The sequence below is a fragment of the Pelodiscus sinensis genome, chromosome 1 (genome assembly GCF_052426305.1).
Source record: "Pelodiscus sinensis isolate ZL-2025 chromosome 1, ASM5242630v1, whole genome shotgun sequence".
NCBI classification, from domain to species: Eukaryota; Metazoa; Chordata; order Testudines; family Trionychidae; genus Pelodiscus; species Pelodiscus sinensis.
In genome coordinates, this window is record NC_143052.1 from 321516123 (window position 1) to 321529360 (window position 13238).

The window sequence follows — 13238 nt, forward strand, 5'->3', positions numbered from 1 at the left end:
TCACCTGCAAGGGTAGAGATTATGCACGAGTTATTATTATCTCTTCTGCATGCAATATGAGACAGGATATGAGAGTCCTTTTGCTTTTGCTTTTATCTCTTTGGAATAGTGGCTGAAGTACAAATGATTAACACATCTGTTATGTAAATTCCTTGCAACACTGGCTACAGAAGTACCATGCAAATGCCAGTTTTCACTTTCAGGTGACACTGTAATTAGGAAAAAGGCAGCATTTTCTCCTATAAATGTAAACAAACTTGTTTGTCTTAGTGTCTGGCTGAACAAGAAGTAGGTCTGAATGGACTTGTAGACTCTAAAGTTTTACATTGTTTCGTTACAGTTAACAAAAAATATCTACATTTGTAAGTTGCATTTTCACGCTAAAGAGATTGCTCTACATCACTTCTATGAGATGAATTGAAAAATATTATTTCTTTTGTCATTTTTACAATGCAAATGTTTGTTATAAAAATAATATAAAGTGCATAGTACACACTTGTCATTGTGTTGTAATTGAAATCAATATATTTGAAAATGTAAAAAACCACAAAAATATTTAATAAATTTCAATTTTTAATCGCATTAATTTTTAGTTAACTGTGATTAATTGAAACCCTATTAATAATCTCACCCTAAAAATGTGTCTCATTGCCAGACTCTCCACTGAGTGAAATACTTCCCAGATATTAACAGCAATACCACTATTCCACACACAATCTTACCTTAGCACTCTGATCACTGAGAGCAGATTGCACTGCCTTCACAATCAGAAACTTTCTAACTCTTGTCTCAGGCACTGAAAGATAAGGAGAAGTGTGCAATATAGTATATCTTTGTTCCAAACACTCATGCTCCACATTAGAATGTGTCCTGTGCCCTATTTAAGAGTACTACCAAGCTTCACTCATATACAGAATCAGCGGGGAAAATATAGGACCAGACTCTGATCTCAGTTACACCAGTCTAAGTCTGAAGTATTTCCACTTCTGTAAATAGCACCATCATACTATCCTGATGGAAATATTGTAAGAGAGTTAGACAAATGGAGGTTAGTGAAGTTAGTCTGTGTTTACCACCAGTATAGCAGAATTCGGAATCTATTCTAGAGTGTCTAATACTTATTCAGTCAGGAGTACTATTTTGTTTTTATCTCATTATTATTAACATGCATCCGCCACAAGATTACATTTGTATTTGTACCTTGAAAATATTTTAGGCTACATTCAGCACTTAATTAACCCTGTTGATTTCTGTGTGACCACATGGGAGTTACTTAGCGCAGCACTGGGTCCCTTTAGTGAATTTCCAACCCTCTGGTGAGCATGCATCTAAAAGGGTGTCGCAAGGAGAAGGGAGAAAAATTGTTCTCTTTGGCCTCTGATGATAGGACAAGAAGCAATGGGCTTAAATTGCAGCAAGGGAGGTTTAGGTTGGACATTAGGAAACACGTCCCAACTGTTAGGTTGGTTAAACACTGTGAAAAATTGCCCAGGGAAGTTGTGGAATCTCCACCACTGGAGATATTTAAAAGCAGATTGGATAGACACCTATCAGGGGTGATCTAGACAGTGCTTGGTCCTGCCATGAGGGCAGGGGACTGGACTTGATGACCTCTCAAGGTCCCTTCCAGTTCTAATAATCTATGACTATATGACTCTATGTGTTGCAGCAGGGGCAGATGACCGTTTTGCGGGGCCCCGGGCAGCATAATTCCGCGGGGCCCCCCCTTTGCCACGGCGCATGCACAGTGATGCCATGCTCATGCGCGGTGGCACCACGGCGCGTGCGCGGGGCTTTTTGAAGCGCGGGACCCGGGGCGGCCACCCCACTCGCCCTGCCCTATATCCGCCCCTGTGTTACAGATCCTCTGTGCCCCATTTGCAGAGATCATGAGTATGTTATAGCCCTACCATGCCTGCAAAGCCTTGGTTCTTTAGATCAACCTATAGCAGCTCATGCTTTTAGCTCTGGATGTCCCCAACTCAACCCCCAGCACGATGGCGATGATCGCAGCAGTCACAGTTACTCCTGTGTTACTTACAGTCAGCACCAATAATAGCTGTGAGCAGATTCAGGGATGCCACACGAACAGTCTCATTCTCAATCTTCAGCTGCGAGTGCAGAAATGCTATGAGGTCATCAGGAGAAGAACGGGCTGCAAAGGAAGAAATCACATCCTCACTAACAACTGAAAGCTCATTCTTACCACACCTACAAAAGAAGGAAGTTACAAGGAAACTACTGTGTAATTTGGAGTCTCTTCCCCTACCTAGCAGTAGGATACAATAGCACAGCTCCATTTGATTTTCCATGATGAGCTGCTGAGTTGGAGAACAGATCTGTGGGAAGAAGAGAAGTGATCAAAGGAAAACTAATCAGAACAAGCAACTGAAAAGAAGATGCTCAATTAATTTCTAAGCACTCACTTCCTACCTTTCCAAATAGAGCTCTGAACCCAAAATAAATGGTACTGACTGCACAACAAGAATCAGAAACAATGACCGATACACTGGATAACAGAAGTTCATGCTTTCAAAGTGTTTTTAGCAGCAGAGCTAATTGAATCAAGACTTGACCCTTGGTAACTGGTTCAAATGGTTAATTATTCCACCATAAAAATGTAGGCCTTATTTGCAGTCTGAATTTGTCCAGCTTCATTTTCTAGTTATTGGCTCACGTTATGCCTTTCTCTGCTAGATTATTACATATGTTTCCCCACATAGATATTATAGACTGCAATTAAGTCACCCTGTCACAGGATAGGTCCTCCCCATTTGGATGGGATCAGTTTTTACTATATAACTCTAACTCCCTCTAAGAACTGGCTTATGCTAAAATTGCTTTACAAACTGAGCTGGATTTTAGCTAATAAAATGAGACCACTATCTGCTTATTCTTAAGCCAGCAGAAACCAATAAGGCATGAGAAGGTCTCCGGGCTCTTCACTAGCATTCAAAAGATGTTTATTCTTAATATGCTTCAGATCTGCTGTGCTTAAGCTCAAGTGATACAAGAACAAGTTCCCCTCACCTGGTCGTGCAGAGCACTGCAGATGGCTTGAAATTTCCCTTCAGGTAGAAGGATCTTATATTCACCGGAGACTTCCAAGAGCTGCCTCAGACTCTACAACAGAGGGTGAAAGTTAGAAGGTGGGCATACAAAGGAGCAATATGCAATGACTGAAGCAGGTTCATGGAATTCATAGATTCCAAGGCCAAAAGGGATGATTGTCATCAACTAGTCAGGCCTTCTGTATGACACAGGCCTTAGAAATTGCCAAAATAATTCCTAAAGCAGAACTTTCAGAAAAAAATCCAATCTTGATTTTAAAATGATCACCTTGACTCTTGGTAAATGGTTTGAATGGCTAATATCCCACCACTGAAAAGGTAGACCTTATTTCCCATCTGAATGTATCCTGTTTCAGCTTGTAGCCACTGGATCATATCATGCCTTTCTCTGCTAGGTCATTACATATATTTCCCCATGAAGATATTATAGACTGTAAGTAAGTCACCTGTCACAGGGTAGGTCCACCCTGTTTGGATGGTATCAGGTTGTGGAGGAGTTAAAGAACTAAGGCAGCCCAAGTGACCTAGTCTCCCCAACCACCATAGCAGGCCTGGTTCTTAGAGCAGCATTGCCTAATAGTCAGGGTCAGTGCAGCAGCCCTTTAATGAGGCTCTTCAGCTCAATGACCCAAGCCCTTCTAGGTACGACCGTGCAACCTAGTGCTCAACCACCCTTTGGGGCAAACCAGTGTTGCCTAGTGGCCAGCCCTTCTCCACCAGGCTCTACCTACTCCACAGGGTCCCAGCCCAGGGCCTTGTCTTGCAGCTCAATGGGGTTTCTTCCAAAACATGCAGAGTCAAAGCCTAATACCTCAACTCAATAATGCTTAGTTCACATAGATTACTTCCCACCATTCTTCTGCAGCAGGTCATCTCAGTAACTCCGTGGTCTCTCCTCCATCTGTGGCATTGGATGGTTGTGGGGGGGTCAACTGGAACCACAGGCTGGCTGGTTTCTGCATCCTAGGGCACTGGCAGTCCCTCCACAAAAGCCTGCAAAGCACCTCTGCTCCCTTCAGCTGTCAGCCTAGACAGAACTGAGCTGCTCCCTTTTATATCCTGATTCCAGTTGGAGCATTCCCAGCAAGTATGAAGGGGCATAGCCCACAGATCATGATTAGCCCCCGCTGAACCATGCATGGTGGGTATCCTCTGTCACAAACACTCCCCCTTAAGAGGGTGTCCATTGGTGGACCTTCCTCTTCATCGTCTCCTTCCACTTGGGAGAAGTCTGTGTTTGCATGAGCCTTCCCTGCCCCAGTGTAACATACAGAAGTCATAGGGTTGGAGCGGGAAGTACTACCTCATGATTCAGGCACTGGTGTCCTTCATGTTATTAATCCATCTGAGGGGTGCATGGTTGGTGACCAGTTGAAAGGGCTTCCCCAGTACAGAATATCCCAGGGTATGTCTACACTACAGCGCTAATTCGAACTAACTTAGTTCGAATTAGTTAATTCGAACTAAGCTAATTCGAACTAATGCATCCAGACTAAAAAAACTAGTTCGAATTAGCGTTTTGCTAATTCGAACTAGCATGTCCACATTAAGTGGACCCTGAACCGGGGTTAAGGATGGCCGGAAGCAGTGCCGGCAGGGCATCAGATGAGGACTTAGAGCGTGGAGCTGCTGCCTCAGGCTAGCCGAGGGCTGTGCTTAAAGGGACCCGACCCCCACCCCGGACAGACAGTTCTCAGGGGTGCCCCTCTTGCAAAGCAGTCCTGGCTTGGAGTGCTCTGAGTGCCCACACTGGGCACATCACAGCACTCGGCCATCAGACCGGCTGTACTTGCCGCAGGCTGCCATCTGGGGAGAGGGAGCAATTGGGGGGCTGCAGGAGAGCTTCCACCCCCAGAAGCCCGCAGAGCCAGCCCAGTCCTCCCCGTCGGGGGCTCGTACCCCATTCCTCCCTCACCTCCTTCCACTTACCCTTCCCTAGCCCCCCTTCCTGATGTACAAAATAAAGAAAACGTGTGGTCAAAAATAGAATCTGTCTTTATTGAACAAAACTGGGGGAGACTGGGAAAAGGAGGTGGGAGAGGGGAAGAGAGAGGGTGGGAGAGGGGAGGGCAACTACAATGATCAGAGGTTTGGAACAGGTCCCATATAAAGAGAGGCTAAAGAGACTGGGACTTCTCAGCTTAGAAAAGAGGAGACTGAGGGGGGATAGGATAGAAGTCCATAAAAGCATGAGTGGGGTGGAGAGGGTGCATTAAGAAAAGTTCTCCATTAGTCCCCATAATAGAAGGACTAGAGGACACCAAAGGAAAAGAATGGGTAGCAGGCTTCAAACTACTAACAGAAAGTTGCTCTTCACAAAGCAAAGATTCAACCTGTGGAGCTCCTTGCTGCAGGAGGTTGTGACGGCTAGAACTAGAACAGAGTTTAAAGAGAAGTGAGATAAAGTGATGGAGGTTGGGTCCATGGAGTGCTATTAGCCAGGGGGTAGGAGTGGTGTCCCTGCCCAAAGTTTGTGGAAGGCTGGAGAGGGATGGCACGAGACAAATGGCTTGATCACTGTCTTCGGTCCATCCCCTCCAGGGTCCCTAGGGTTGGCCACTGTCGGCAGACAGGCTACTGGGCTAGATGGACCTTTGGTCTGACCCAGGACGGCCATTGTAAGCTCAGGGCTCAGGGTCGGGGGTCTCAGTGGACCACCTTCATTTTCATGCACACCTGCTCCTAGGTGGCCAGGCTGGCAGCTCTCCTGCCCTAGACGGCCACTTTTCTGTGCCTAGTGCGGAGGTCGTGGACGAGGTCCATGATGTCCGCACTAAACCAGGCGGGTGCGGTCCTGGGCAGGCTCCCGAGAGCCGCCAGCCTGGTCCCGGGAAGAGGGGGATGGCTGGGTGGCAGCGGGTGGCTGGCTCGAGCCGTGCCAGGTGCAGGGTCTGCTAGCTGGGTGCTGGCCAGCCTGTGCCCCTTTAAGAGGTCCGGGGCCGGAAGGGGGGCAGACGAGTTTCCCTGGTGTTGGCCAGAGTGGCCACCAGGGAAAGCTGGGGAGGGCTAGCCTCCCACTAATTTGAATTAAGGGGCTACACACCCCTTAATTCGAACTAGTAAGTTCGAACTAGGCTTAGTCCTCGTTCAATGAGGTTTACCTAGTTCGAACTAAGCACACCGCTAGTTCGAATTAAGTTCGAACTAGCGGAGCGCTAGTGTAGCACCTATCAAAGTTAATTCGAACTAACATCCGTTAGTTCGAATTAACTTTGTAGTGTAGACATACCCCCAGGGTGTAGATCACCCACTTGATGGCCAGGGCCTCCCTTGCTATAGTAGGGCGGCAGGTCTCTCAGGAGAACAGCTTGCAGCTGAGATAAAGGATCTGGTGCTCCTTCCCACCTATTTCTTGAGATAGTACCACTCCTGGTCCTACCTCCGAGACCTCCATTTGAAGGATAGAAGGCTTTGTGAAGTTGGATGGGATAGGACCAGCTCTTGGTTCAGCTGTTTTCACAGGGCCTGGAAGGCTTCCTCACAGTCTTCTGATTACTGGACTTTCTGTGATTGGGTGTTCTTCATCAGGTCCAATAATAGGGTGCCCAGTGTGATGAAGTTGGGTACTAAGCAGCCACTGTGTCTGAAGTATTGTGGCACCTGTTTCTTTGTCATGGAGGTGGGGCAGTCACACAAGCCTTAGACCTTATTTATCAAGGAGTTATAGTTTTCCCCTTCCTACTGTGTTCACTAAGATGGCACTTGGCTGGATTCACAGTGAGTCCTGCATCTATTGGGGCTTACAATACCTTGCTAAGATGTCAGAGGTGTTTCCCCCAGCTGGTGCTGTGGATGACAATATTCTTAATGCACACGGCTGTATATTGCATATATGTTTGCAATATTTGGTTCATGAGCTGCTGAAAAGTGGCTGAGGCTCTGTGCAGCCCAAATGGCATCCTGCTGAATTGCTATAAGCCAAGCAGGGTGTGGAAGGCACTCTTCTCACAGGAAGCCGGTATCAGGGGTATCTACTAATAACTGTTGGTCAGTTCTAGTGTGGAAATGAACTTTGCATTTCCCACTATATTCCTCCTTGAGATTTCCCCATGTATGCATCCCAGTATCACTTCAGCTTTTTTGGCCACAGCATCACATTTGTAGGTCATGTTCAGCTGAGTATTCACCAAGTTTCCCAAAATATTTTTCAGAGTTACTGTTTCTCAGGAAGCATCCCTCAACATGTATGTATCACCTACATTGTTTTGTTCCTAGATGCATCTATTTACATTCAGCCATATTTAAATGCACATTTATTGTTAGCACCCAGTTTACCAAATGATCTATATCACTCTGAATCAGTGAGTTGTCCTTTCCATTATTTACCACTCCCCAATTTTTATTTCATCTGCCAATTTTATCAATGATGATTTTATGTTCTCTTCCAGGCTATTGATAATGAGATGACAGTCTAACTCCTTCCGGTACCTACACACTTTTCTTCTTTGCTGCTTGAAGCTTCCAGGATATCTCTGATGAAATCTACATATTTTACTACATTTAGGCTCTTGTGTAGTCCTCTGATACTTTTAGTCAAGTCCATGAGACATTGATTCCCTCAAAATCATGGGCATTCCAATCCCAAAAGCAACCACATATTCTGGACCAGAAAGCCAACATAGATTGGGAGTAAACCATGGAGGAAGTGGGGAGGGGGGAAGGGCAGCAGGGTTGTGGCCCTGGATTTGCTGCTTGGCTTGTACTGAGCCAGCTCACATAGACTGAGCATGCTCAATCATACTACTGAAGCCAACTGCCCTCAATCCATCCTCTCACTATCAGCAGACAAGAGTTACCTTGGTCATGTGATACTGAGGGTAGATGAAATAAGAGAGACAAGGTGGGTGAAATAATATCTTTAATTATATTATCTCACCCACCTTGTCCCTCTAATATCCTTGAACCAACACAGCTACAACAGCCCTGTACACAACGGTAGATGAACTAGACGGTGATTTTATATCTATCTAGTTATATCATCTAAAGCAATGCACTTCAGGCCTTCTTAGTATTAATTTTCAGCTACTGGCAGTTTATTTAATACTGCCCAGAGACAACACACAGCAGCCCCTGCTCTGAGGAGTTTATTTATAATCTAAAAGAGAGACACAGAGTTGATAGGATGTACCAGTAAATCACAAGGAGGGAGTATCTTATGGGGGGGCGGGGGGAGGGAACAGGTGTTTTGTTTCTTACCTCCTTATCATCTCCAGAAACAGAAGATACTTTTCATGAGAGGCTTTTACCTACAAAACTTGTCACCTGGGTCACCATGTCTATAAAATCAAGACTTGCGTGTTTATCTATTATCTAACAAGTCACTATGTAGACCAGGAAACGCCACTGGTAGCAGCTAGTGCAGTTCACCTATGCGCACACATTGATAGTTATTTTAATAAGTATCTCACCTTGGTGACATGAAAAACATTAACATCCTCTTTATATTGCTCAAGGAGCCATGGGATCTGTTCGAACACCTTATCTTGATGATCTTCTTTATGCAGGAGGAGGCTCATCATAGTACCAAGGGCTTTGATAATGGCCTGCTTGACCTACATAGAGACACAGAATTTATGTTCCTACAAATTCATTCAATATCATGCAATGGGCCCATCTTTTCTACTTCTGACGAGTGCAATTTCCCTTTTCCACTGTTGAAACAGCCCTATCTCAATATTTCCTGGTAAAGAGTTAAGACTCATGGGCTTCGTCTACACTGGCATGATTTTCCAAAAATGCTTTTAACGGAAAAGTTTTCCGTTAAAAGCATTTTCGGAAAAGCACGTCTAGATTGGCAGGATGCTTTTCCGCAAAAGCACTTTTTGCGGAAAAGCGTCCGTGGCCAATCTAGACACGCTTTTCCGCAAAAAAGTCCCAATTGCCATTTTCGCGATCGGGGCTTTTTTGCAGAAAACACTACTGTGCTGTCTACACTGGCCCTTTTGCGCAAAAGTCTTTCGGAAAAGGACTTTTGCCTGAACGGGAGCAGCATAGTATTTCCGGAAAAGCATTGACGATCTTACATGAGATCGTCAGTGCTTTTCCGGAAATTCAAGCAGCCAGTGTAGACAGCTGGCAAGTTTTTCCAGTCTAGAGACAGCTATGGTGTTGGTTTCAGAATTATATTCTACTGCACCTCACAACTTTCCCAAGTGGGATATTTCCCCAGATTAGTATGCACACTAAACCAACTCATTCCTGCTGTAACTCTACTGGAACTGAATAGACATCTGCCAGGAATGAATTTAGCCCATTCTCCTATATTCATCTGCATGTCAGGTGACAAAACTGGAATCTATGTACACTATGTACAGACAGAATTTCCATGAGATTGTGACATTATAATCTTTTTTAAATGTTTTACATCATACTCCGTTCTATCCCAAAGAACCTGCCATTGAACTCCATCATCACAAAGAGTGCCATACACAGAGAATTTAACAATATAATTTCTCATAAAGGTTTAGAAAGCCTACAATTCTCACCTCCAAATCTTCACATGTGGTCCATTTGCTTGTCACATGACGATAGAGGGGAAGAATTTCATCACAGAATTGAGATTTACCCATTTTGGGAAATGGCCACCTTTCCCAGTTCCTAAAATATAGATTTACTGCCCTTGACCATTTTTCCAGAACTGCATGGAAGGAAAAAAGACAGGCAATATGAAAAGGATGCAATAGTAATAAGGATACGTTGTTTTATCAGTGAAGACACCCAGGCTTGTAGTTTATTACAATTCCATGCCCAATTCAGGAACAGCTGATGAAATCCAATAACAGTTTTGAATTATTTCTCTTCCCTCCTTTCCGTTTCTTGTTTCTCAAAAGGCTTTCTTCTCTTTTGTCTCTCTCCATCTCTTTTTAATTCCCATCATTTGAAAACATATTTTTTTCTCCCTTGTTACCTCTTAATTAGAGCTGATTGTAAAGGTAGTTTAAATTAAATTAAAAGTGTTTACTCTTGTTTTTTTCAAAATTTCAAATGACAAAGATCATTCACATGTTTCAAAAATCAACAAATTTCAGCCACCTTTTTAGCTGTACAAAAACACTGAACACATCCTGATTAAAACTGTCATTGACATTTTTTCAGTTTAATATTCCATCAACTTGGAAAAAAATATGAAAAATGTAATAAAAAAACCAAAATATTTTGACCAGCTGTTTTCTGAATGATTCATGTCCTCTGCAGTTATTGCTTATTTAGCCCTAAAACTGTATGATTTCCTATTGGGTTACAGTTTGTCTGAAAGATGTTCAGTGCCCCTAACTCCTATTAGCTATACTGAGATTTGACAGCATTTTGCCCTAAAATTAGATGCACCCGCTGCCCTTGAAAGGAAAATTAAGGCTCAATCCTATGTTCTATGAAGCTGATGGCAAAATTCCCATTTATCTCAAAGGTGCAGGATTAATCCCTTAGGCCTGATCTACACTAAAGGGGAAAGTTGACTTAAGGTACGCAACTCCAGCTATGTTAATTATGCAGCTGGAGTTGACGTATCTTAAATCGTGTTTTCAGACTGTCCACACAGTGGAAGGTTGACAGGAGTGTTATTCCTCATGAGAAGCAGGACTACCGGTGCCAACGGGAGCACCCACTCAGTTCGAATTAGTGGGTCTTCACTAGACCTGCTAATTTGGACTCTGGTGATCAACTGCAGCAGCATTGATCTTCTGCATAGTGTAGACGTGGCCTTACTTGAGCATCAACTAAAAAGCAAAGGAAGAGAGAAGTGGAGAAGACCAGAGGACAGAGAAAGAGGGTGAAAGGAGATGATAATTAAGAAACTAAAGAGGAGGAATGGGTGGAGGGGTGGAAAACGGGACATTTTTAAATGTAATTCAGTCTGTTGCCTGCACATTCTCCCCCAGGAATTTCCTGGCACATGGGCAGCATCAGCTTTTGTTTATTTTTAAAATATCCACAAGTCATAAAGGGCCTGAACTTACAAATGCTCAGCACCTCCAGCAAAGTAAGGAGCACTCTCAACTCCACTGAGTGCCACAGGAGCATGAGGACTCAGCCCCTGGTACAATCCAGTTCAGAGCCTGTTTGTAAACGATCAGTCACATAACTCTGTACCAAGGCCCCTAAATATCCATTTTGGACATCTACAATAAGTGCTGGCACTTACCACCACAAAATGGTTGCCTCAGCCTGCTCTCGCCGACTAACATCCGCATGGAGCTCATGCTGTACAGGGTCATTCCCTCAAAAGGAATGCACTTGAGTGCTGAAAAGAAGGACCAGAAGAAAAGGAAGACAGACAATTGACTGTTATCTGCCTTCTTACTATCGCATTTAGAAACACCGCTGGGTCGGATGCTATGGGCTCCTAGGTCATTTTGTGCTGCGTACACAAATGATAAGGCAGAAGTAAAAAATCAGTGGGGGATTTACCCTGAGGAGGAGCATTCTCCACCAATGTGCAGCTGTGCCAGATGCCCAATCCTCTCCCAGAGTAGGAGAGAGAGCACTGGGGAGGGATGAGAAATGGAATGGAGAAGAGCTCCACTAGACCTGATTTTCCTCAATCCTGTCCTTTAAGAACTTCAAATGGGGCATAAGAGCTTGCACCTTGGTGTGGATAGCTCATGGTCTAGCAACTGGAACCAGCCACAGCAGTTCATCTCATGCCCCCCAAATAGCACTCTGTGTAGCTGTACAGAGCGTGAACCTCTGTCCTTAAATGGAAGACAATAACTTTGAAACAAAAGATGGAAGTTGACATACGATAGGCTGATGATAGGTTGTCCAGCGTAATCAAAGTGAACACGTCAGACAGCTTCAGTGGATTCAGATGACATTGAAGCTCATACATCACCTCACTGAAATAGCAGCGTGCCAGAGCCACTAATGTGTTGCTCGCTGCCACTTTTAGTTCATTTGTTGCTTCCTTAAAAAATACAAAAAGAGAGAGACTGAAGTGATTAAAGCCAACTACACCAGCCAATGCTGCTCAAATGAATCAAGTTCTTATTTCTGTTTTCCACCCAACTTTCTGAGAACAGAATCATGAGTCATAAATAATCATTGAATCGTTTGGCTAAACACTTGTCAGCCTTTCAGTTGTTTGCAAGCTGCTTAGACTATTCGCTATTAGCTATTTGTGGTGGATGATTGGCTATCATAGTGACATGATATTTTTCCCTCAGAGGAGGTGGGCAGCTTCAAGATATTCAGAGAATTTTCCTGAATAAACTATCCCCTAAATCCAAATACTGCTTCTTTTGGAAACAGCTCAGATTCTGTTTAAAGGTTTCATCCTGCTGCTTAACACCATAGTATCAGAGCACCTTCCACACAAAATCAGTATCAATAATGAAATCCCTAGTAGACTTCACAAAATACTTGCTTGTTAAGAAACGGTAGGCCTCTCTGCATCTGATATATGTCACAATATCCTGACCTTACAAAGCACTTAAGCACATGTGTAACTTGAACAAGATGAAACTAGTCACATGCTGCTTAGGACCTGGGATTTCTGGAGGACGGTGTGGGGATCTGTGGGCCCCTAGCAGTCATTAATCCTGGAGTTTCAGTATATAGTTTACAAAAAATGTTTTAATTAGTGTTTTAATGCTTTCATTCCTGTCATTAGCATATAGGGAAAACTAACTTACCTGAGTATCAGAGGGGTAGCCGTGTTAGTCTGAATCTGCAAAAGCAGTGAAGTGGGTCTTTGACCACAAAAGCTTATGCTCCAACACTTCCGTTAATCTAACTTACCTGAGTCTCTCTCATGTGGTTTGAGGCAAGTGTTATTATTTTGCTCAGTAGCCTTCTCTCTAGGACCTGGGCATCCTGCTGTAATACTTTCTCCAGGATACAGTAAATGTCTACTCTGTTTTTCTGGGGACAAAACATAAAAGAACAATTGGGGAAAATGTTTCCTTGATGACAATATAGTAATGCTATAAGCTAATATAGTAACGCAATATAGTAACACTTACGCTAATAAGCTTCTGCCCAAAAGAGTTTACAATCTAAACATGAAACAACTAGCCCAGGCTAAAAGAGCAGATCAATAGCCAGGAAAATAATTCAGGTCTTCTGATTCACTATCTGGAGTCCTCTCCACTAGACCACACTGATTCCACAGCCTGCATACTCACTCAAGTAACCCCTAGTCTTCATTTGTATAAAACTTGCTATGCCCTC

General features: G+C 43.8%; 1 protein-coding gene across 1 annotated transcript; it reads right to left on the reverse strand.

Moving 5' to 3' along the window:
• Positions 1-8243: 8243 nt before the first annotated feature.
• LOC149525937 (maestro heat-like repeat-containing protein family member 2B) lies at positions 8244-11898 on the reverse strand. The gene is made up of 4 exons (XM_089778218.1): positions 11811-11898; positions 11212-11310; positions 9557-9708; positions 8244-8623 (listed from the first exon to the last, which is right to left on the reverse strand). The coding sequence occupies exons 1-4, from the start codon at positions 11896-11898 to the stop codon at positions 8459-8461; spliced, it is 504 nt and encodes a 167-aa protein (XP_089634344.1). The 3' UTR covers positions 8244-8458.
• Positions 11899-13238: the final 1340 nt, after the last annotated feature.